Below are 26,030 nucleotides of genomic sequence, written 5' to 3'. Positions count from 1 at the left end.
ACTTTTTCTGTGGCTAAACCAACTAGGTTTGTAATTTAACAATTGTATTCGTATTTACAGATGGCATACAAGTTTGTTATTAAGGCACATGAAAGTTCACGTTCCAGAAGGCATTTATGCCCAAAAACGCATTCAAAAACGTGTTCAAATGCCTCTCCTGTGAAGTAGTGACGTGCGACATATGCCTAGTTTCCTGAAACTAGTCACATTTTACAGGAATATTCTCATTATGGTATCCAGAGTATTTTCAGATATTGTTATCAACAAATTCGTACAGTAAATGTAAAATGCACATAAAATCAACAGAGTAATGTTTGTATTCAGTCTTGTCAGGTGAACTGTTGTCCTCACCTTTTGTTCTACCCAGTCCTCACCCAGTCTTTTACCCCACCACACACCCCACAGTACCTCCCTAGCCCCATCCCAGGCACCCATCCCTTACCCATGTAAGGTAGCCTTTGTGGAGAGTCTGTATTTAAGGAAAATGGCTAATATTTAGGGACTGGAGCTTGTAATGTTAGCTGGGCACCTATTTTAAACCAGCCCGTGAAGTCCTATACATAGCCAGGCCAACACAGTTAGTGGTGCCGCATATAGGGGGATAAAGAGACTGGAGGTCGGCACACGCGCACACACACACTGGCCGGGAAGTGGGCACATAAAGCGCTCTCCTGTACATCTTATTTTGTTTGCCTTCTAAGCCAGCGTGCCCACTCAGTCTACTCTAGCTTCACCTGGAAGGTTCTGTGACACCATGTAAGCTTCCGCAGGGGTCCAAAGAAAGTTGTGTAGGTGTAAAGGGAGGGGAAAATGTCTCTCTCTCGCTCGCTAGACGCTTGGCATTGCGCATGGTGATCTTAGGCTGGTGTGCGATGCTCGGCCATGGAAACCCATTTCATGAAGGTCCCGACGAACAGTTCTTGTGCTGACGTTGCTTCCAGAGGCAGTTTGGAACTCGGTAGTGGGTGTTGCAACCTAGGACAGGCGATTTTTACCCGCTACGTGCTTGAACACTCGCCGGTCCTGTTCTGTGAGCTTGTGTGGCCTACTACTTCGCGGCTGAGCCATTGTTGCTCCTAGACGTTTCCACTTCACAATAACAGCACTTACAGTTGAACGGGGCAGCTCTAGCAGGGCAGAAATTTGATGGTGGCATCCTTTCTACTGCCAATGTTTGTCTATGGAGATTGCATGGCTGTGTGCTCGATTTTATACACCTGTCAGGAACGGTGTGGCTGAAATTGCCGAATCCACTAATTTGAAGGGGTGTCATATTTTTGTGTATGTATAATGTATATATATTCCTATCTATCTAATGTCTCTCTCTCACTCACTCACTCTCACTACCAGTCAAAAGTTTTAAACACCTACTCATTCAAGGGTTTTTCTTTATTTTTTTACTATTTTCTACATTGTAGAATAATAGTGAAGACATCAAAACTATGAAATAACACATATGGAATCATGTAGTAACCAAAAATGTGTTAAACAAATCCAAATTATATTTTATATTTGAGATTCTTCAAATAGCCACCCTTTGCCTTGATGACAGCTTTGCACTCTCTTGGCATTCTCTCAACCAGCTTCACCTGGAATGCTTTTCCAACAGTGTTGAAGGAGTTCCCACTTATGCTGAGCACTTGTTGGCTGCTTTTCCTTCACTCTGCAGTCTGACTCATCCCAAACCATCTCAATTAGGTTGAGGTCGGGGGATTATGGAGACCAGATCATCTGATGCAGCACTCCACTCTCCTTCTTGGTAAAATAGCCCTTACACAGCGGAGGTGTGTTGGGTCATTGTCCTGTTGAAAAACAAATGATAGTTCTACTAAACCCAAACCAGATGGGATGGCGTATCGCTGCAGAATGCTGTGGTAGCCATGCTGGTTAAGTGTGCCTTGAATTCTAAATAAATCACAGACAGTGTCACTAGCAAAGCACCCCCACACCATCACACCTCCTCCTCCATGCTTTACGTTGGGAAATACACATATGGAGATCATCCGTTCACCTACTTTGCGTCTCACAAAGAAAAAGCGGTTGGAACCATAAATCTCAAATTTGGACAGATTTCCACCGGTCTAATGTCCATTGCTCATGTTTCTTGGCCCAAGCAAATCTCTTCTTTTTATTGATGTCCTTTAGTAGTGGTTTCTTTGCAGCAATTTCACCATGAAGGCCTGATTCACGCAGTCTCCTCTGAACAGTTGATGTTGAGATGTGTCTGTTACTTGAACTCTGTGAAGCATTTATTTGGGCTGCAATCTGAGGTGCAGTTAACTCGAATGAACTTATCCTCTGCAGCAGAGGTAACTCTTGGTCTTCCTTTCCTGTTGCGTTCCTCATGAGAGCCAGTTTCATCATAGCGTTCGATGGTTTTAGCGACTGCGCTTGAAGTTCTTGACATTTTCCAGATTTACTGACCTTCATGTCTTAAAGTAATGATGGACTGTCGTTTCTCTTTGCTTATTTGAGCTGTTCTTGCCATAATATGGACTTGGTCTTTTACCAAATAGGGCTATCATCTGTATACCACCCCTACCTTGTCACAACACAACTGACTGGCTCAAATGCATTAAGAAGGAAAGAAATTCCACAAATTAACTTTTAACACGGCACACCTGTTAATTGAAATGCATTCCAGGTGACTACCTCATGAAGCTGGTTGAGATAATGCCAACAATGTTCAAAACTGTCATTAAGGCAAAGGGTGGCTACTTTGAAGAATCTCAAATATAAAATATAAAATATATTTTGATGTGTTTAATACTTTTTTGGTTACTACATGATTCCATGTGTTATCACAGTTTTATATCATCACTATTATTCTACAATGTAGAAAATTGTAAAAATTAAGAAAAACCCTTGAATGAGTAGGTGTGTCCAAACCTTTGACTGGTTCTGTATGTACAACAATAGACAATATAATGATATTACATCAGTGTTTAAATGTCCCTTGGTCCTACAGTATCTGCCATCTTAAGAGTCGGAATGTCTTAATGTTCACATGACTGGTTTGCCTTCAGCTACTTTTTCAGGTTTGCCTTGAAGCTAGCAAAGGTGCTGCACTCTCTCACACTGGTTGACAGGGTGTTCCATAATCCTGATTCTCTGACTGAAAAAGCTGCTTTCACCTCTCACTAGAGCGCCATCACCACTAGCCTACTTCCCTCTGGTGCAGACAGAGGCTTCTGGCTGGGGAACCGTGTATTGTGAATGGCTGTTGTAATCAATAAATTGGTTGCAGTATCAAAGTTGAGTGGGAGGCTAAGGCTCATGTCTGGTCTGGTCTGGGCCTCACCATGCCCATCTGTCCGTATGTCCCTACTAGTTCTCTAGCTAACAGAGTGTGTTGTTGTAGTAGGATCCTAGTAGACAGACAGCTGAACTGAGCCCCTTTCTAACTGTCTGGGCCTCCCCTCCCCCTGTCTCTTGTGTGTGTCTTGCAGTCCTGTCCGGCGGTGGCGGCGGGCAGCACAGTCCCCTGAAGCGCTCGGTGTCCCTCACCCCCCCGATGAGCGGCAGCTCCTTGGCCAGTTCCTCCTCCTCGTCGGGCGGCCAAGCCCTGGGCCTGGGTCTGGGTCACGGTTGGCTCTCCCAGGAGGACCTGCGCGGGCCCCGGGGAAGAGGAAAAGGAGGAGGAGGGCTGGGGCTGGCCCCCACTGACCCTCACCACGCTCCCCTCTCCCCCCAGAGCAGCGTAGCGTCGTCGGGCAGCGGCGGCAGCGAGCACCTGGAGGATGGTTGCTGTGTAGGAGGCATGCACCGCAGCAGCACATTCCACGAGGAGGGCAGCGGCATGAGGGGTGAGTTCAGTACTCCACCGCTCTCATGCGTAGCTTAGGCGCAGTGGACAGAGTAGCATGGAGGAGGCAGCCATGGGGGGTGGAGGGTGTTCACTTCAGGATGTCCCTCATCGATTGTTTGTTTTGAGGTGACCAATGCTACCCCCCAACAGCATTTGGCAGTTAGATTTGTATTGTAGTGATCTGGTCATTGATAAAAAAATTTAAAAACTTCTAAATATCAGTTGCCATGTCAGTCCATCAATGTCAGTTGGAACAGAGCCTTTGTCCTGGTCTGAGGAGGTTATTGTTGAAGAGGTATCTTAGGGAGACTCTCAATTGCATACTCCTTGTGTCCCCTCTCCTCGCCTCCTTCTCAAAACCCATTGGATGAGAAAGCCAAAGGTCCCTCCACTCTGACCTTTTCCTCCAATGGGTTTTGAGAAAGAGGCTAGGAGAGAGGACAAGAGAGAATCTCCCTATAATGCCTCTTCAACAATAACCTCCTCAGACCAGGACAAAAGCTCTCTTCCAACTGACATTGATGGACTGACATTGCAACTGATATTTGAAGTTTTTTAATAAAATAAAAAATCAATGACCAGTTCACTACAATATACATTTTGATAAAGAGGCGAGGAGAGCGGACGCGTGGAGTATGCAATTGAGATTCTCCCATAATGTTTTCTAGAAACTCTTCTCCAACCATGTGTTTGGTGTGAGGGGGACTATTTCCCAGAAAGGAAGAGAGAGGAGGGAGACGTGTGGTTTCTCGCAGGGTGAAGCGACCTGTCTTGTTTGGCCTGTTTTTTGTGCTTTTTTTGTGTGAAAGAAACTCATGACCCCTGGTAACTGCTGGTACAATTGTTGATTGGTTGGTTTGGTTGCCCCCCCCCCTTCCAGGTGTTCACAAGCCACCCCCTCCCCCAGCTTCTTAGAAATGAACATCCCATCTGTTGTCACATAATACTGAATGTAGCCTACAGAATAGCAATGATGGTGATTTGTGGATGAGCGTATGTATGTATGTATATATGTGTGTGTGTGTGTGTGTGTGTGTGTGTGTGTGTGTGTGTGTGTGTATATACAGTGGGGAAAAAAAGTATTTAGTCAGCCACCAATTGTGCAAGTTCTCCCACTTAAAAAGATGAGAGAGGCCTGTAATTTTCATCATAGGTACACGTCAACTATGACAGACAAAGTCCCTGGCGGCGTAGTGTGTTACTGATGGTAGGCTTTGGTACTTTGGTCCCAGCTCTCTGCAGGTCATTCACTAGGTCCCCCCGTGTGGTTCTGGGATTTTTGCTCACCGTTCTTGTGATCATTTTGACCCCACGGGGTGAGATCTTGCGTGGAGCCCCAGATTGAGGGAGATTATCAGTGGTCTTGTATGTCTTCCATTTCCTAATAATTGCTCCCACAGTTGATTTCTTCAAACCAAGCTGCTTACCTATTGCAGATTCAGTCTTCCCAGCCTGGTGCAGGTCTACAATTTTGTTTCTGGTGTCCTTTGACAGCTCTTTGGTCTTGGCCATAGTGGAGTTTGGAGTGTGACTGTTTGAGGTTGTGGACAGGTGTCTTTTATACTGATAACAAGTTCAAACAGGTACCATTAATACAGGTAACGAGTGGAGGACAGAGGAGCCTCTTAAAGAAGAAGTTACAGGTCTGTGAGAGCCAGAAATCTTGCTTGTTTGTAGGTGACCAAATACTTATTTTCCACCATAATTTGCAAATAAATTCATTAAAAATCCTACAATGTGATTTTCTGGATTTTTTTTCCTCATTTTGTCTGTCATAGTTGACGTGTACCTATGATGAAAATGACAGGCCTCTCTCATCTTTTTAAGTGGGAGAACTTGCACAATTGGTGGCTGACTAAATACTTTTTTCCCCACTGTGTATATATTTATTTATTTATTCATTCATAGTTCAAAATGTCACATTCTGTGGTTTCAGCACTTAGTAGACCTATCTCTGATGTCTTGTCTGTGCACGTATTTGAGTGAATGGGGCAACAGGAAACAAGACACCTGTCGCATGGTATTTTAAGTTATGCACCACCGCCGCTCATTTTAAGGGCTCGAATAAGGCTTGACCACAGTAGCAACGGTGGGGCACAGACAGGACAGGAGAAAACATGCCAGGATAGGAGCAAACATGCTCCTATCAGTCTCTGATGTCGTCTTTCAGGGGTGGCTTTCTTTTACACCCTGTCTCATGCTCAGTCTCAGGACATGACACAGAGATACAGTGCCATCTGGTTCCTATACACCATATAACCTTTTAGCCAAATATATGGGACATCATGAAAATGATGGTTTTGGTTGAGTGATCAGATAGCCTTCTTACCTCTCGTTTTAAGCCGACGTTGGTTTTTCATTGGGATAGTTGTGTGAATTGTGCAGTTATTTGGTTTTGAGAAAAGTGTGAGTGCGAAAAGGTGTTTGGGGTGATTTTAGTGCCAACAGAAATGTTATCTGAATTTAATCATTTTGAATTTGTATTCATAAATTGAATTTGAATTCAATTTTTTTTTACTTTGCATTGCACAAGTTGATTCAATTGATGAATACAAATTCAAGATGAATGAATTCAGATCACTCCGTAAATGGTGTGTGTGACCTGATCAGTTAACACCAATCGGTGGCTTTATAGTTGATGCCGTCTGAAGCATTTTCACAAGTTTCCCCACTTCTTTACCCCAGTCTTTCCCCTAGATTATTGTCCAGGCGTGGCACAAAGGCCCCCAAAGCAACATCCAGGCCCTCTGGGGACCAACAGAGTTGGGCAGGGGGGCCTGCCCCAGCTTTACAATGGTAGGGGAAACACTACTTGACCCTCACTTCCATTGACACATATTTGTTCAGAAAATGCCCCTTATCCAGACTGACATTCAAATTGGAACAGTCCCTGTCTGCATATAGTACAGTGAAGCTTCTTGGCACCACATCCACCTCTGATAAGCTAAATTATCTAACTGACATAGCGTCCAAGTCGTCTTCTGTGTCATGTTCATTAGGGCACACAACGTTTGAAAACGTTTTGCAACTGAAATAGAAAATTAGCGTTTCAAAGTCCAGGTAGTCCCTCTGTGTTTCAGTCCATTTTCTTCCATTGGGTGCCTAATGAACACGACCCTGAACTTACCCATCTACAGGAAGAGTGAGAACTCGGCTGTTTGTGTTGTTGGGGGGAAAGTTAACAAAAACTGCCAGTATATTTACAGTCAACTCCCACCAGAGTTCTTTGAATACAGATTACTAAGCATTGCTAAGCATTAACAATATAAACATTAATTCTCCTAAGCATTACGTCATCTGGGCCTATATTCCAAAAGTGTCTCAGGGTAGGAGTGCTGATCAAGGATCAGGTCCGTCCTGTCCGTATACTCTTATTCATTACGATATAAAAGGCTAAACTGATTCTATATCAGCACTTCTACTCTGAGACACTTTGTGAATACGGGTCCTGAACAGTCCAACCTGCTAACAGTGGCGGTTTCTAGATTTGTAAGTCTTTGCTTAGGGTCAAAGATTTTGAAATAAGGCCATTTTAGGCTTTGTTTAGCGACTGTTGTTTGCATCCAGGTGTGAAGTACACTGTTAAAATACAATGTTACCAATACATTATGAAGTGGCAATGAAACATGATTAAAGCAGTAAAGTGAAAGACTGCTAAGTTAATTGACATTTTCACTCTCACCACACAACAACCATAGCAAGCGATAGAATTATCATTTTTACGCTTCCAGTCAACTAATGGTCATAGAACCAAAACTCCTTAGCTAGCGACCAACATATGAGGTGGTCTCTTGTATCAGTGTTTTACATCACAGCTTTGACAGGAAAGGTTAGAGTTGAAGGGATAAGAATGCATCCCAAATGGCACCTTAACCCTATATAGTGCACTACTTTTGACCAGAGCTCTATGGGCCCTGGTCAAAAGTAGTGGATTTAATAGGGAATAGGGTACCATTTGGGACACCGCCTGAGACACTAGGCGAGTTTTAATGGTGAGAGGGAATAGCAGAAAGGAGGACATTACCCCATCTGTGATGTCTTATGTCAGTGCCATTACACTGACTCCCTGACTTACGTGTGTGTGTGTGTGTGTGTGTGTGTGTGTCTACAGATGTACCAGCCTGGCTGAAAAGCCTCCGTCTCCACAAATATGCGGCACTCTTCTCCACCATGACGTATGACGAGATGATGTCACTGACCGAACAGCAGCTGGAATCACAGGTCAGTAGCATAGCATAGATGGCTTCTTCTAACTATGGGAATACCTAAGGAAAACGTACTAGGAACGTAACAGCAAATGTTAGGGCATTGGAAGTCATTGCCTTCAGTTTTTAGTACTGTACTTTTCCCACAAAGTTGTCTTCATAAAAGAGCTGATAGACATGAACCGGTATTTTAAGCATTACAATAAGACATTATAACGGCTCATTCATGCTTATAACAAGTTATAAAGCATTATAACCACAGGCTTTAAGTAAAGACATTTTCAGTAGAACACTTTGATTAATTATGACCCTTTTCACTGTGTATTTAACTTGTCGTTGGTGTGTGTGTGTGATGAAGGAATGTTGAAAGGGTGAAATTATGTTTTTCTTCTGCAGAATGTCACCAAAGGGGCAAGGCACAAGATAGTCATCAGCATTCAGAAACTGAAGGAGCGTCAGAACATGCTGCGCTGCCTAGAGAAGGTCAGTGGTGCAAGCTGTCAATTTATTAGATTGAGTGAATTGTCACAAAAAGACTGGTGAAAACAATACTAGGAAGAGGTCCAAGTGAGGGCCCTTGGAAGCTCTCCTTTCGCTTTGAGAGGCAGACAGGACAGGAGCGAAACATTATTTTGGAATAACTTTATTTTCCCTCGTCATCAAATGGCTGGTGAGCGTCTCCTACCTTTCATGACGGAAATATCCCGCCGCCCACCTGACAGCTGCTGGTGTAGAGAGGACTCTGATGGAGACTTCTAGAATGATTCTCCTGTGAATAGGACTATGCATATTTGCATCCCTTACTGTAACGGTCCGGAACTGTTTGGTATCATATAGGGCTGTGGCGGTCATTACATATTGTCAGCCGGTTATTGTCATGCAAAAGACTGCCTGTCTCACGGTAATTTACCGTTAATTAACATAAATACATTTAGCATCTCCAGGCCTCCCCGCGTACAAGTCGCTGACATGTCATCATTTCTGTCTTTGATGTTAAAGAAACACCTTCATATTGATCATGCATATTTTTTTGTTTTTCCTTTCTCCCTGCTATACCTACCTTCTCCTTTCTTCTCACTCCTCTCTTTTCCCTCATCTTTGTGACCTTCTCTCTCCTCTCCATTCCTTTATTCTCTCTCTTTCGTCACTCTCTCTTAACTTTCACTTTGTCCTGCCCCTTCTTTTTCTCTCTCTTTCTATCACTTTCTTGTGTTCTTTTTCCCCTTCACGTTCTCTCTCTCCCTCTCTGCTTCTCTCTCCCAGGATGTGTTGGAGGGGGGTAACCTGCGCGCCCCTCTCACCGAGCTCCACCAGATGATCCTGACGCCCATCAAGGCGGTGGCCAGCGATGAGTCGTCCCCCAGCTCGCCCTCCTCGACCACACAGAGACCCCTGTTGAGCCCAGAGGGGAAGTGCAGCGCCGCCCCGGGCTCCCACCTCGCCCCGGGAGGAGGGGAGGGGGAGACAGGGACCACCCTAATCGCTGAGGGGGACATCCCCGGCCAGTTCACCCGCGTCATGGGCAAAGGTACAGAGGATCTAGTCCCATAGGTTGGGAAGTGAAGTTGTCGTAACGTTGTCATACGCACAACACATTTGATGTAGGTGCTGCTGAGAGACTGCACTGAAAGAAACCAAACACCTGGGATCACAATGTGGTCAATATTAAAGGGGTTTTTAAATCGGAAAACTGTTTTCATATATTGCTCACCAGTCCATCATCGATATGGTCTCAAAATATCATTATTTTGTACATTAGAGCATCAGAGCTAGCCTGATAGAAAGCCTGTGTTTACTTCCTGGAAAAGTCTGATGATGCAAAACACAACATTATAAGGCTTTTTGCGTTTACTTTGTTTTGGGCGTCAGGAGACTGAAAGCGATATATTTTGAAAACGTCAATGCTGATATGCACACTTTTTGGGACTAATAAAAAAACATTTGGAGTAAATTGCCCCTTTAAGGGTGGTATAAGGAACATTCTAGTATGGGGCCTTTTGATTTCTTGACTTCCCTTCCTCTCCATTACCGTCAGAGTGTTATGTGCTGAGCAAACAGTGGCCATATTAAAAGAAATGTGGAAGATGGAAATCAGTGGGGCCACGTTTTCCCATGCTCAAACCCCCTCTGTGTCATTGAAGTCACCCTGCTTTGGGGAAATTAACTCTCTCCCTCCCCCTCTCCCTCTCCCTCTCCCTCTCCCTCTCTCCAGTTTGCACACAGCTCCTGGTGTCCAGGCCAGACGAAGAGAACATCAGCTCCTACCTGCAGCTCATTGACAAGTGCCTTCTTCACGAGGTATACATGCACAGACACACACACACACACACACACACACACACACACACAGACACACACACACACAACTGACAATACTTTTCTTTATACAGTTCTTCAGACCCTTATTTAGCTCATGGGTGAATGTAACACATTAGAACAGCACATGTCTCTATTTCCTGTCTGCAAAACCCTGAGTCATTCTCTCTCCTCCTCTTTGGCCCTGCAACCCCTCCTTCCCCCCTCCTCCCACAGGCATTCACAGAGTTGCAGAAGAAGCGACTGTTGTCGTGGAAACAACAGGTGCAGAAGCTGTTCCGCTCGTTCCCCAGGAAGACCCTCCTGGACATGACCGGCTACCGGGCGCAGAGGAGGTAGATTTGACCCTACACACACACACACACACACACACACACACACACACACACACACACACACACACACACACACACACACACACACACACACACACACACACACACAGTGAGTGAGACGTCCTAACCTCTCCTCCTTCACACCATCTGTTCTCAGTCTCACCCACGCCTCCCTAGCCATTGTAGAATGTTTTCAACTTAACTTTTTATTACTAAAGCTCTATCACCACCACGAATTTGTATTCTATGACTTCCTCGGCTAAATGTTTAAAAGGTCAAATAATGTAGCTACAGTGTGGCAACACTCCCGGCTCTTGACACATAAACGACTCCCCTCCGGAGACCGGGGTTCCCTGGGTCCACCCTCTCCAACTTGCCTATCTCCTCAATCAATCTATCAAATGTATTTTAATTTTTTTTACATTTTATATTAGCAGTTGTCACAAAAGGTTTTACCTTTGATTCCTAACGGTCTAAAAAATATTGGGGGGAAAAGGTCAAATGATAATCAAAGCATTATCTCTCTCTCCCCATGCAGCAGCAGCAGTAGCCGGGGCTTCGGCCAGTCCAATTCTCTCCCCACGGCGGGCTGCGTGGGGGGCAGCAGCAGCGTGTCGGCCCGTCGCAGCCTGCGCCAGTTCCAGATGCCCTCGCGGAGCCTCCCCGGCGCCAGGCTGGGCCTGCTGGGCACCGCCGGCCTCCTGGGACCCACGCCACATAGCGCCAGCAGCACCCCCACCGGCCTCAAGCAGGGACGACAGGTGGGGACACTTCTGACTTTAACCTTCTCCTAGTCCCTAGGCACTTGGCCTCCACCCCAAGCCTAGGCAATTGATGTAGATTTTTTTTATTTGGTGATGTCAGATTGCGGAGTCTCCCTTTAGGCTGGGATGACAGATGGGGACGCCCCGATCTAACGTTCTCCTTGCCCCGTACATCTAGCCCCTGCCCACATCGGCGTGATCAACTAAAATATTTGCTCAAGTCTCCGATTGACATCAATGTGTGATGTCTGAATTAAGCGCACATGTCTACATTTTGGGCATTCATGTAGATCTGAGTGGATTTCTTAGGTGATTTCATATTGCGGAGTTAGTCTAGCTTTCAATGAAAAGACAAACAATCCTTGTCAGCGTCAATTTGGTTCGCTACAGTAGTGGACAGTGGGTAGTGATACAAAGGGCCCCCTAGATGAAAAAACTAAAACATTGTTGTCTTCTCAGTCTCGGGGTGCTGTTTATTTAAGCTATAATAATTAGAGCAGTAAAAATACATGTTTTGTCATACCCGTGGTATAAATGCCATTATAAACTGGGTGGTTTGAGTCCTGAATTCTGATTGGCTGAAAGCCATGGTATATCAGACCATATACCACGGGTATGACAAAACATTCATTTTTACTGTTCTAATTACGTTGGTAACCAGTTTATAGTAGCAATAAGGCACCTCTGGGGTTTGTGATATATGGCCAATATACCATGGCTAAGGGCTGTGTCCAGGTGCTCCGCGTTGCGTTGTGCATAAGAGCAGCCCTTAGCCATGGTATATTGGCCATATACCACAACTCCTCGGGCCTTATTGCTTAAATATACAGTGGGGGATAATATAATAACTGGAGAAAGGAAAGAGTGAGAACCACTCCTTGATCAAGTGTCTGGAATCGTCCCACCACATAGAGAAAAAGTCCAAACCTAGCCACATATTCCCTCTTTCAGCATCTGTCCCGAATGATCCCTCCCTTTTGAAATACAGAGTTGTAAAAACAGTCATAGAAACACACAGCCATAAGGGGGGAAAATGCAACAGAAAAGTGACGTGTCGGGTGAAGCGGCTGGAATTCGTAGGCAGGTCACATGCATTCCACAGGCCCTACATCACTGCTGAGTGGAACAGTCCTCCAGTCGGCAGCAGTGATAACCTGGCACTTGCACACGTCTGCTTCTCTCCCATTCAGCATTTTTCTAGGAATCCTTACAATGGGAGGAAATTCCAAACCGCTTCCTCCACATTTTGCACACTCTCTCCGTCCGACCGTTTTTTTGGACAGGATCGAAAGGTTTGGGATGAGTGTATTAAAAGAAAGGAGCTAGGGAGAGGAGGAGGGAGAGAGCGAGGGTGAGTCATAGTTTGGGAGGTGGTGGTGAAGGGGGATGGGCGACCGAGAGAGAGGGAGGAGGGAGAGCGAATGAGCTAGTCAGAGGCAGTGAGAACAGTGCACAGGCATTTCCTGTTTTTCGCTGGCCCTCTGTACGGGAGGGCCGGGAAAGGGGGAGAGAGAGACGGACAGACTGAGAGAGAGGGAGTGGAGGGAGTAGGGAGAGAGAAAGGGGGAGTGGAGGGAGTGAGGGAGAGAGAGAGTGGTTAGGGGAGAGAGAGTGTAGAGAGCAGGAGTAGAGACGGAGAGAGAGAGAGAAAGAAAGAGAGAAGGTTGAATGTATAATAGGCAGGTTACAGAGAGGAATCCGGGCGGTTCAAGAATGTCAGTAGTTTGAGGCTAAAAGGGGAGGGGAGAGAAAAATAAAAGGTTGACTGTATAATGGCTCAGTAGTTATAGGCTAGAGAGGAAACACTTCTGGGGTGCCCTTCCCTAGTTTTTACACACTTATAAAGCCACCCCCGGGTGTGCATTTAGTTATGTGATAAAGTCCCAATTCAACTGATTTTGGGAAAATGTGTTGAACCAAAATGTACTTTGCACATGATTTAAACTGTATACTACCAACATGTTATTGCCTCTCCTGTGCATTTAGTACTACCGCGGTAGCATTCACCTATAAGTCATTCTGGAGTCAAGTGTGTGTATGAGAATTATAGAGATTTGTCAATATAAATGAACATTTTTACAACCATTAAGTGATGTGCACTCGGTAGTTTGTCTAAGGTAGGGTTCTCAAACTACAATTCCCTGGGTGCCAAGGTGGGGGGCATTTCAATTATCGCCAACATTGTGCAGAACTGTATGTCATATTACTATGGTGTCATAGGGTCATTAACATACAGTGGCGGCCGCTGATTGGCTGGACATTGTCAACAAAGCAGCATGACAGAATTATTAACCCAAGTTTCTAAATTACCGGTTGCTTCTTTAGGAGGATATATGAAGTTGTCTGTGCATTTGAACAACAGTATGAATACACCTATTTCACTTTTGCATGTAAAAACAGACTAACCACTGCTGCACATACTGCCTCAGTTTTGATGACCAAAAGTTGTATTTTTTGAACGAGCAGTGCGCAGCCAGCGCACAAGAGCATCGTTAACAAAAGCACAGGGAAAACGCAACAAGAACAAGTGGATTTAAAAAAATCTAACTGGGGATAGCTAGCTAGTATAATGTCACAAGCATAATGAGTTCGCCAGTAACTTTAGTTAGACTTGTTTGGCATGCCAGCTAGAAAGCTAGCTACCTGTATGCTAGCTTGCCAGTAGCTAGTATCCACTAGCTGAAATAAAATGTTATTGGTCACATACACGTGTTTAGCAGATGTTATTGCGGGTGTAGCGAAATGCTTGTGTTTCTAGCTCCGACAGTGCAGTAATATCTAACAAATAATATCTAACAATTTCACAACATATACCCAATACATACAAATCTAAGTAAAGCAATGGAATTAAGAATATATAAATAAATATATGGACGAGCAATGTCAGAGAGGCATAGACTAAGATACGGTAGAATAGTATAGAATACATTATATACATATGAGATGAGTAATGCAAGACATGTAAACATTATTAAAGTGACTAGTGTTCCATTTTATAAAGTGGCCAGTGATTTCTAAACTATGTGTATAGGCAGCAGCCTCTAATGTGCTAGTGAATGCTATTTAACAGTCTGATGGCCTTGAGATAGCTGTTTTTCAGTCTCTCGGTCCCAGCTAGCATCTAATGGCAGGGGAAACCAAAAAGTGTTGCAAATTGGGCAGAGAGCCATGTTTTTTTTTTTATCCTACCAGATCCGCAAGAAGGTTCTAGCGAACGTATCCCACTATCCTTCGGCTGTATGTGGATGTCCGGTTCAGGTCCCTTGCTTCCAATGACTGCCCCAGGACAATCCATTTACTTTGTGCTGTGAAAATCATGTGATGAAATCCTGCAATCTCATTGCTTCAGTCCCCCCCCCCCCCCAAATAGCAAGCAATGTAATAGCTGACAATGCAATCCAAGCACTTGGCGGGCCATAGTTGCTGATTGCAGAGCAGTAGGTAACTAAACAGCTTGTTTTGAACAATATATATTTAAAAATGTACACAAATTAACCACACTATTTGTATATCTTTTTTTTTGGGGGGGGGGGGTTGAGCAATCACAAGTGGGGCACAGCCCCTAACGCCCTAGTGGATGAGCCGCCACTGTTTTCCCAGCAATGTCTGTTAGTGGTTAGATTTGTTGCACCTATTATTGGGATTGTTGTGTCAGTTTAGATGGTCTATAATGAGTCTCAGTCTGTAGTGATCCAAAATATGACTCTCTAGCCTACCGGTCTGTTGTGGCTGTCTGTCTGACTATCTGTTTGTCCAACAGGGTCTGTGGTTCGCCAACCCCGGGGGCAGTAATAGCATGCCCAGCCGGACCCACAGCTCAGTGCAGAGGACCCGCTCCCTGCCTGTCCACACCACGCCACACACCATGGTCATGTTCCAGCAGTCTGGTAAGAGAAACCTACACACACACACAGTTACACTATACACACACACACGTTACACAGCACACACACACTACTGTACAAGGTAACTCTTCCTCTCTTTCCTTTGCTCTCTTTCTTTATCTTTCCCTCTCGCTCCTTATTGTATTGTATCTCTGTCTCCATAAACTCTTAGCAGCCTAGCATCCTCAGGACCTTCCTCTTTGTTAACCTGGAGAGAGATGTTGTTCCTGGTGCTTTAAATGCAGTGTGCTGAGGATGATGGTGTATTGCAGGGAGCTTTACCCAAGGCTGTTGTTCTGCATTGGTGTGTGTGAGTGTGTGTGCACGATGCCCTGTGGCCTGTGGCATTACAGCATCTGATACACTGGTCCCATTACCCACAATGCTGGCCAGGCTCATAAAAATATAGTTACCAGAACAGACATTCCCATTCAAGTCAATGCTCTGCTCGGTGATGGTTGAATGCTGTAACCGCAAGACAAAATGGACATCCAATGTGACAGCGGGGACTTCCTCCTCCGGCCTGTCTTTCATGGGGAACCAAAGTGTACCCCCCCCCCCCCCCTTTTTTTTAGAATGGAGAGGAAGAATGGGGAGGGTAGTTTCGGGGGGAAAGATGGAATGCAGCAATATGAGAGGGAGGAAGGGAAGGACAGAGAGAGGGAAGAGTCAGCGGACTGTTACAATGAGTCTCTTTGTGCAGGGTGGCTGGGGTGCCCTGGCACACATTCCCTGCCCTCTCCTTCTCTCTCGTCCTCCCTCGTTCTCTCTCTCTCTCTCTCTCTACCTCCCTCAGAGTCGTACACACTGCACATGCACTCAGGGGTAGCTGGAGTTGGAGCGGGCCAGGGTATGTAGCTGCCTGGAAAGCTAGGTCTCTCTCTCTCACTCTCTCCCTTCTTTAAATGATTGATTAAAACGGAGGTTATACGGGGAGAATGAGGGGATGAAGGAAGGGGGAGTGTGTGTTTTTGAGAACAAGCGTGTGAGCACACAAGTGTGTGTGTGGAGGGGGACAGGATTTGGGGCCTAAAAATAGCCGGTGGCGGACTGTTCTGTCTGTCCAGCCGGGGGGGCGGCGAGTGCCTAACTCAGCTCTTCTCTATACCCACAAGGGATTTTCACAGTCGCCCAAGGCAGGCAGTAGCAGCTAAAGACTAGCCGTTAGCCTAGATATCCCCCCGTGACAGCTAGCTAAGGAGCGCACAGCTGAGGTAAGGGGGCTGCTAGGCTAGCAAGTAAGCAACTGACCCTCTGTCGCTTCTAAGAAGGTTTTTGGGGGGGTTTGGGGTCCCCCTTGTGGCGCAACAGGTGACTTTGAACTTGAGAAGTAGACACCCCCCACACGCATGCTAAACCACCCCGGTGCGAATAACCCAAGTGACTGGGGATTGTATTGATAGGGTGTAATGTGGAGACAGTTGGTTAATTGGCGGTGTATTGTAATCAGATTAAGAATGGCACAAACGGCGTGATTGAGTGGAGGTCATTGTTATGATGCCCGCCCGCCCCACACACACAGAATTTGGATAATTCACTCCTTTTGTCTGTTGCCAACTCGGGGTGGTGATGTCAGGAAAGGTAAAGGTATTATAGGATTGAGACCTTTAGATCAGGGATCATCAACTAGATTCAGCCGCGGGAATATTTTGTATTGAGTGCATGGTCAGGGGGCAGGAACATAATTACAAATCATTTGTAGACTGCAAATTGACCACAAGACGCCCAAACAGATATAACATTTCACTAAAACATCATCATTTCAAACCTTGCTTACATTTGTATATGATCACATACCCTACATGACCAAAAGTATGTGGACACCTGCTCGTCAAACATCTCATTCCAAAATCATGGGCATTAATATGGAGTTGGTCCCCCCTTTGTTGCTATAACCGCCTCCACTCTTCTGGGAAGACTTTCCACTAGATTTTAAAACATTGCTGCGGGGACTTGCTTCCATTCAGCCACAAAAGCATTAGTGAGGTCGGGCACTGATGTTGGGCGATTAGGCCTTGCTCGCAGTCAGCGATGGGGTTGAGGTCAGAGCTCTGTGCAGGCCAGTCAAGTTCTTCCACACCGATTTCAACAAACCATTTTTCTATGATTTCCTTTCATTGGAACTAAGGGGCCTAGCCCGAACCATGAAAAACAGCCCCAGACCATTATTCCTCCTCCACCAAACTTTACAGTTGGCACTATGCATTGGGCAGGTAGCGTTCTCCTGGCATCCACCAAACACAGATTCGTCCGTCGCACTGCCAGATGGTGAAGCGTGATTCATCACTCCAGAAAACACGTTTCAACTGCTCCAGAGTCCAATGGCAGCAAGCTTTACACCACGCCAGCCGACGCTTGACATTGCGCATGGTGATCTTAGGCTTGAAGCTCCCGAAGAACAGTTATTTTGCTGACATTGCTTCCAGAGGCAGTTTGGAACTCGGTAGTGAGTGTTGCAACCGAGGACAGACGATTTTTACACGCTACGCAGTTGAACACTCGCCGGTCCTGTTCTGTGAGCTTGTGTGGCCTACCACTTCGCGGCTGAGCCGTTGTTGCTCCTAGACGTTTCCAGTTCACAATAACAGCACTTACAGTTGACCGGGGCAGCTCTAACAGGGCAGAAATTTGACGAATTGACTTGTTGGAAAGGTGGCATCCTATGACGGTGTCACGTTGAAAGTCACTGAGCTCTTCAGTAAGGCCATTCTACTGCCAATGTATGAAGATTGCATGGCTGTGTGCTCGATTTTATACACCTGTCAGGAACGGGTGTGGCTGAAATAGCTGAATCCACTAATTTGAAGGGGTGTCCACATACTTTTGTATATATAGTGTATATCTCTCTATTATGCATAGGAATACTAAAGAACAGATTTCCCAAATTAAAATCACTTGGAGCTGATTTGCTGGTGTTTTTAGTCCAACAATAATTTTGATTGGTTCTGAAAACAGTTTGGGATCCCTGATTTAGATTAACTTGAATTTAACTCCTTTCCGTGCTCAATGGGAATAGTAGACTCTTGTGTGCTATTTGGTGGTTTGTCGATAACGGTGAAGAAATGTATCATGTTCTTTTGATTGTAAAGCCTTTGAACGATTTTGACAGTGGTTGTGTTGATGTTGTTGTTGAAACGTTCTGGAGTCTTTATCTGGCTTTATATGTACAGATATGCACACATTTATCATACTCTTTCAGTTGTTCGTTTTAGCCTTTTATGTTAGCTGAGCTTTCACAGTGATTGTGTGTATGTTGTTGTAATGTTGCAGTGTTGTTCTCCAGAGGGGTATACTACAAAGCCGGATCAATGAGATAGCCAGCTAACTTGCCTAAATATTCTGAAATAACAAATGTTTTTATAAAGATAAGGTGAAATGTCTAATTGACTCAAAAACCAAAAACACACACTTAAGTTTTACCTTCTTAATGAACCAGAAAATCAATAGTTATTTCTGGTTGTTTATCAAAGTTATCTGGCTAACTCATTGATTCTGTTTTGTAGTCTACCCCTCTGGTGGTTAGTTGTGTCAATGTTGGTTGTTGTAACATTGTGGTGTTCTCCAGATCTCCAGGTGCCGGTGACGGAACCAGACATCAACAACCGGCTGGAGTCTCTGTGCCTGAGTATGACAGAGCATGCCCTGGGAGGTAAAAGCATCACAACTACCATGACAACTACCATGAACACACACACTCCAGTTACTACTGGACTTTATTGTCAATGCGCACACACACACACACACTACTGTATCAATCTACTGTACCCCTTGGTATATACCCACGTGCGCTTGCACACACACACACACACAAACACACAGATTCACACACACTTTCTCTGTCGCTCTTTCTCTCACACACAAACACACACACACTCCCTCACTAAACTCCAGTCCTGTACTACTTTGTCTACACAGCATATAAACATGCACAGAAAAAAACAGACACAACTTTGGAATTCCATCTACCCAGAAACTGTTCAAGTGACAAATATGTCACGGTTGAGTCAGAGTTGCCAAGTCATTGGAAACATTTGTATATCTTGCCAGAATGTAACCGAAATAATACAAACGAATGAAGACCGCAACATACAGTGAATACATCCAGAGACTGAACTCCCCAAAGACGATGGCTTGCCTGGAGCCAGACCTGGGTTCATATACTATTCAAAATTATTTGAAATGCATTAGCTGTGCTTGATTGAACTTGCCTGTTGCAATTGAACCAATGGAAATGTCCCAAGAGTGCAGACCCTGCCCACCAGGCTAAAGTGAACGCTTAAAGTATTTGAATGATTTCAAATAATATTTGAACCCACATTTGCCTGTAGCCAGGGTGTGACTCCACAATGAATCCACACGTATTGCGAGGAGAGGAGGAGACGAGACGGGAGGGGAAGGGAGCTGGATAAACGCAGTAACCATTCCCATTATAAATGGAGTTTTTTCTCTCGGTGCTCGGCGCGGAGCTGGGGTGGACAAGCACCGCTTTGTGTGTGCATTTGTGCGTGAACTGGACACCATACACACAGTCCCAGAGCAGAGGTGGGTAGCTGAGGAATGCCAGTCCCAGACAGGACCCTTCCTCTCTGCTGTGCCCCTTCTCCTCTCTCTCGCTCTGAAACCTACTGAATCGACAAAATAGAAATTAGAACCAAAGTACTCATCGTGAATGGAATGCCCCCGAGCCCTTATTTACAAATAGAGTACATTTTGTCCGATAGAAAGCTTGGACATGCTCAAACACAGCAATACGACGTCCAGCTCTAATAATGATCAAACTCTCTCTCCTCTTTTGAACAATTTGACAAAGTTGCCAAGTCATTTCCCTAATTGGCATGCTTCCAGCCCCTAAACTTCTAGGCAGTTCTGTAGATCTGAAAGGATTGGAGATCCAATACGGTGAAATGTTCATCTAGCCCATCAGAGGGAAAGGTGGAGTTATTAGCATGTTGCTAACTTGCGCCGGGCGTAAAGGCTAGGAGGGCATTTGAAACTGTGCCCTATATACAGTGGGGAGAACAAGTATTTGATACACTACCGATTTTGCAGGTTTTCCTACTTACAAAGCATGTAGAGGTCTGTAATTTTTATGATAGGTACACTTCAACTGTGAGAGACGGAATCTAAAACAAAAATCCAGAAAATCACATTGTATGATTTTTAAGTAATTAATTTGCATTTTATTGCATGACATAAGTATTTGATACATCAGAAAAGCAGAACTTAATATTTGGTACAGAAACCTTTGTTTGCAATTACAGAGATCATATTATTCCTGTAGGTCTTGACCAGGTTTGCACACACTGCAACAGGGATTTTGGCCCACTCCTCCATACAGACCTTCTCCAGATTTCGGGGCTGTTGCTGGGCAATACGGACTATCAGCTCCCTCCAAAGATTTTCTATTGGGTTCAGGTCTGGAGACTGGCTCGGCCACTCCAGGACCTTGAGATGCTTCTTACGGAGCCACTCCTTAGTTGCCCTGGCTGTGTGTTTCAGGTCGTTGTCATGCTGGAAGACCCAGCCACAACCCATCTTCAATGCTCTTACTGAGGGAAGGAGGTTGTTGGCCAAGATCTCGCGATACATGGCCCCATCCATCCTCCCCTCAATACGGTGCAGTCGTCCTGTCCCCTTTGCAGAAAAGCATCCCCAAAGAATGATGTTTCCACCTCCATGCTTCACGGTTGGGATGGTGTTCTTGGGGTTGTACTCATCCTTCTTCTTCCTCCAAACACGGCGAGTGGAGTTTAGACCAAAAAGCTCTATTTTTGTCTCATCAGACCACATGACCTTCTCCCATTCCACCTCTGGATCATCCAGATGGTCATTGGCAAACTTCAGATGGGCCTGGACATGCGCTGGCTTGAGCTGGGGGACCTTGCGTGCGCTGCAGGATTTTAATTCATGACGGCGTAGTGTGTTACTAATGGTTTTCTTTGAGAATGTCGTCCCAGCTCTCTTCAGGTCATTGACCAGGTCCTGCCGTGTAGTTCTGGGCTGATCCCTCACCTTCCTCATGATCATTGATGCCCCACGAGGTGAGATCTTGCATGGAGCCCCAGACCGAGGGTGATTGACCATCATCTTGAACTTCTTCTATTTTCTAATAATTGCGCCAACAGTTGTTGCCTTCTCACCAAGCTGCTTGCCTATTGTCCTGTAGCCCATCCCAGCCTTGTGCAGGTCTACAATTTTATCCCTGATGTCTTTACACAGCTCTCTGGTCTTGGCCATTGTGGAGAGGTTGGAGTCTGTTTGATTGAGTGTGTGGACAGGTGTCTTTTATACAGGTAACGAGTTCAAACAGGTGCAGTTAATACAGGTAATGAGTGGAGAACAGGAGGGCTTCTTAAAGAAAAACTAACAGGTCTGTGAGAGCCGGAATTCTTACTGGTTGGTAGGTGATCAAATACTTATGTCATGCAATAAAATGCAAATTAATTACTTAAAAATCATACAATGTGATTTTCTGGATTTTTGTTTTAGATTCCGTATCTCACAGTTGAAGTGTACCTATGATAAATATTACAGACCTCTACATGCTTTGTAAGTAGGAAAACCTGCAAAATTGGCAGTGTATCAAATACTTGTTCTCCCCACTGTATATATATGACTCTAATGGAAACCTATTCCCTTTATAGTGCACTACTTCTGACCAGTGTAGTGTACTATATAGGGAATAGGGTGCCATTTGGGATGCAACCCATGTCATGAGACCCTCGGCCACACACAGGAACTCCAGTAATAGTAAATCTTTATGAAACCCCTTGTATGTAATGCACCCTGTTCATAGGTTGCATTATAATACATCGGGCTTTAGAAATGCACTATATAAATCCTAAGACAGCAAAGAAATTCCATCATGGGTCTCTAACCTCCCCCAATGACTGCCTCCGGTTTCTGGTACTGCTGGTTACACACACACGCACACACACCACACATTTGCCGTGTAGAAACACATCTAATTTAGCACGTATACCCAGCTTGACCAGTGCAACAGCAAAGCACATACCTCAGATGAATGTAGTAATGCAGGGTTTTAAGCTGACTCATTGCTCACTCTGTCTGAACCACTGCGGCTGTGTCCCAAATGGAACCCTATTGCCTTTATAGTGCACTACTTTTGACCAATGCCCAGGGCCCATAGGGTCTGGTCAAAAGTAGTGCACTCTGTAGGGGATAGGGTGCCATTTGGGACACAATCCCGGGACAAACATTTGGTCCTCTCTGTTTGTCCAGCCAGGCCAGATGCAACATTTGTTTTTTTGGCTTTGAAACATTCCATCTGTATTTGTCCAGTTGTGTTATTCTCATTCCTATGTGATGGTTTGTCCCATGTCCCTCGATTCTGTGTGTCTAGATGGAGTCGACCGCACATCCACCATCTGAGAGGAGGACCTGAAGGAGACCAGGAGAGACTGAGCTGGTCCCAAGAGGCTCGCCGCGCACCCAGTCTTTCCCTTCGCCCCCCACACCACCTGCCCATCAGGCGCCCCCACAGCCATTGGGAGAGGTCAACCGGGGGGGTGGGCGAGCTCCAAATCACGCCACGATGAGCCAATCCGTGAAAAACTGCTAACACAGCAGCAAATTGGCATGTTACCATCTCGACTAAACACAGCTACCCCCCAGCACCCTCATAAGTATCTGGGCTTCAGTGGCGGATGAGAAAGGCAGTACAGACTCCTCTCCCCACAGTGTTGCACCCAGTATAACTACCCACAACAGTGCCTGAGGAGTACACTCTGCTGGGCTGTGGGAGATATACTGTAGCATCACTGGGGTCGGCATCAGCCATCAACCGAATGGCCCTGGGCCCTGTTGAAAGGGGTGGTTGTGCATTATGGGTACTGTAGTACATCATGCTACAGAGTTCCGGACTCTGTTCTCTTCTCTACCCTCACCCCCAGTCCCAGTTAAAGACCAGTAACAGAATTCCCACACCAGTTCACACCAGTCAGCATTTCTACCGGTGTCACAGAGCCAAAAACAAACAAAAAAGCCAAGTAAACAAACAAACAAACAATTTGGGACACTTTGTGAGAGAAGCCTTGGCTTGTCCTCCCCACTGTTTGGGAGAGTTTTAGGGAGGACATTTTTCAAAAGGCTTTGGAGAACCCTATGCTCTGTATAGGTGACAGAAAAAAAGCATTTATACATGTATGTATTGTTTACATAAGATGCTACTATCAAGGGTACCGAAACATTTATACATTTCAGCTATGAATGTTATCTCTTGAATATATTTTTCAAACTTTTTGGAAAGCAGTGGCATACTTCCGTACTAGTCGCTTAATAGACTAACGTCCCACAGTAGCTATCATAGTTTACAACTGACTTATCCATTGTTAGTTTTTTTTTGCTTTTTGTTCCTTTTACCAGGAGCCAAACTGTGTGAAAATGAAAACGCTAAAAAGAGAGAGGGATGCGGCAGAGGTGTGTAGAAGGAAAAGAGATGGGAGGAGGGGAAATGAAAGTGGAGAAACACAGGATGGTCTCTGCCAAGTGATTTGGAAGGAGAAGAGGACGTTACCGATGATGGATTCAAGTCAGGCGCAGGGACTTTGATTTGAAACAAGACAGAGGGAAATAGCCTAGCAGAGTTGTGGTAAAGTTCTGGGTAAATTCATGTTATACACAGGCCAATTACATAGAATTGCATATATTAGCCTTTGTACCTACAGACTATGCATTGAAAGTTGCTGTTCGTTTGCTTGGGCTTTGTCTGGAGCGAAGTTCCTGTATCAGGTGCACGATGTCGTGTGACCTAGTCTCTAATTAGGGCTTGTCAGTGTGGGTCAGGAGTATATTTAGTATATATAGTATATTCAATGGGTCTTGTTGTGAAATTGAATGAGGATTACGTGATTGTTTTCAGTCCAGGGTAGATGATATAGTGCTGCATGTTGTATGCTATATGCTCCCAATCTTACTAGGAAGTAAGAGACGGTCAAAGATGTTCTGAATCGAGGAGGAAGGAGAGAATGCTAACCAGTGATGTACACAGAGGACAGGAGAATCAGGAAGTAGTCATAGTGGATGTAAATGAGAAGGTTGCTGAGGAGGATTCCTTTCTCTCAAGCAGCATAGCAAAGTAGTTTTACTCCCCGAGATTGCTCTCTTTTTAGTACTTACCTCCACCTGGTGGCCAAAAGCAGTTAGAGACAACCAGGCACTTTGACCATCTGTTGATTTGAATTGGAATTAGGATTTTTGTACATTAATTTCTTGTTGTTTTTTTGTCTTAATATTTATCCTCTGTTTATTGTTGTCTGCATGACAGACTGTAAGGGTAGGTTCATGTTAAAATAAGCTCTTAAAAGTTTAGTTATAACAGTTTGGCTCTGTTATTAGCCGTTGTATCACTTTCATAAGTGGGGTTTTTGCGCATGGAAGGTCACGCTGAAGTTTTATGCCTGAATGGGCATCCTGGTTGGTTTTTCCCAAGTTGGAATCAATTTGGAGCGATTCAAAATGGTGTTTTGTGAGGGTTATTGATATTTTGTTCGTTTTTTATTCTTAAAAAGTGTCTTGTTTTCTTGTTCTGCACTTGGTGCCGGGATATTTTACTACAGCTAATCCATCAATAACAATGCCAATAGGTGCAGCAATAGAAATGCCAAGTATGTGCAATATACCTTTTATCAGTGGGGAGAGAAGCAAAGGGTTTGGAAAGGAAAAGTTAGGGGTTTTGCAGTTCAGAGAATGAGACTTGACTTATTGTGGAGGTGAACTCGAGTAGTGAGATGAAACCAGCTTCATGCCAAATGCACCCTTTCTCGGTGGTGGAGAACACCCCTTTCTCTGCCACAATAACTACAGCCCACTCCCCTAGTGCACATTGAACTGAAGCTCTTGGACTGAACCATATTGTCATAAGGTAGGGTTGACAACTGACAACCTAACCCAGTCTAACCTGTTATTGACAAAATGTCACTGATACCTGTAGTGACTTTTCAGAGTCAGCCAAACGTCACTGCTTCAGGAAGTGCGCTCACTAAACACGCATGGCCTTAACTGTGACGGTGAATCGTGCATAAAGCATGAATTGGCATGGACCCTTTTGTGGCATGGCTTGGCAAATATTTAGTGGCAGTATACAGTATGTATTGTTACACGATGCAACGTGCATCAGTGTATACACAGTACATGGGAGTTAGAGCCACTTGTCACTGCCATATGAATCAATATTATTAGCAGATTCAAATCATTATTTATTTTCTATTTTTTTCTATTACTGTTGCAGAGTTGATTATTGTATTCATTTAGATGTATTATTTAAAGTACCATATGTATTAACTTACTATGGCTGGTGACCATAAGTACATCTCAAATAATAACATAGTTATTTTTGTTTTGAACTACATTATAATCGCAAATTTGTGTTTTTGATAGTGGAGGAAAGAGCCACTACCGTGTCTTCTTGGGAATTGTGTGTTTTTTCTGACGCTTTGTGAATGCTTATTATATCCTGGTTGGCCAAATGACTGAATACTGTATGTGCTCTTTTATAGAAATGTTACCCCTCGATGCCCTGTTTTTGATTGCAAAGTTCACTTTTTGATCCAGCCACCAGCAAAACAAACTGGATAGAGGGTGACAACCCTTTTGAAACATTGCCAAATAGTACAGGCCACGTTAACTCTTGATAGACTGAAATGAAGAGTCATCTGGGGTTATTTGTGTGGGATAAGGCCCTTCCTACTTTGTCAGCT

The 26,030-nt window shown here is 44.8% G+C and overlaps 1 protein-coding gene across 6 annotated transcripts in view; it reads left to right on the top strand.

Moving 5' to 3' along the window:
- LOC311102739 (protein Smaug homolog 1-like) overlaps positions 1-23,763 on the top strand; it is a 68,062-nt gene extending 44,299 nt beyond the window's left edge. For 2 of the 6 annotated variants that reach the window (XM_084144117.1, XM_084144116.1), the window contains exons 4-14: positions 3,450-3,806; positions 6,494-6,604; positions 7,920-8,029; positions 8,410-8,496; positions 9,277-9,541; positions 10,226-10,311; positions 10,546-10,664; positions 11,203-11,425; positions 15,189-15,315; positions 18,878-18,961; positions 22,676-23,763. In XM_084144117.1, coding sequence (XP_084000243.1) covers positions 3,450-3,806; positions 6,494-6,604; positions 7,920-8,029; positions 8,410-8,496; positions 9,277-9,541; positions 10,226-10,311; positions 10,546-10,664; positions 11,203-11,425; positions 15,189-15,315; positions 18,878-18,961; positions 22,676-22,704 — 1,598 coding nt within the window. In that variant the 3' untranslated portion in view covers positions 22,705-23,763. The remainder of the gene's footprint in view (positions 1-3,449; positions 3,807-6,493; positions 6,605-7,919; positions 8,030-8,409; positions 8,497-9,276; positions 9,542-10,225; positions 10,312-10,545; positions 10,665-11,202; positions 11,426-15,188; positions 15,316-18,877; positions 18,962-22,675) is intronic. The other 4 variants (XM_084144118.1, XM_084144119.1, XM_084144120.1 and 1 more) reach the window with 4 other exon arrangements.
- The last annotated feature ends 2,267 nt before the right edge of the window (positions 23,764-26,030 follow it).

The sequence above is a fragment of the Coregonus lavaretus genome, assembly GCF_964263955.1.
Source record: "Coregonus lavaretus genome assembly, chromosome: 27".
Lineage (NCBI taxonomy): Eukaryota > Metazoa > Chordata > Actinopteri > Salmoniformes > Salmonidae > Coregonus > Coregonus lavaretus.
This window is presented reverse-complemented; position numbering and strand designations above follow the sequence as displayed.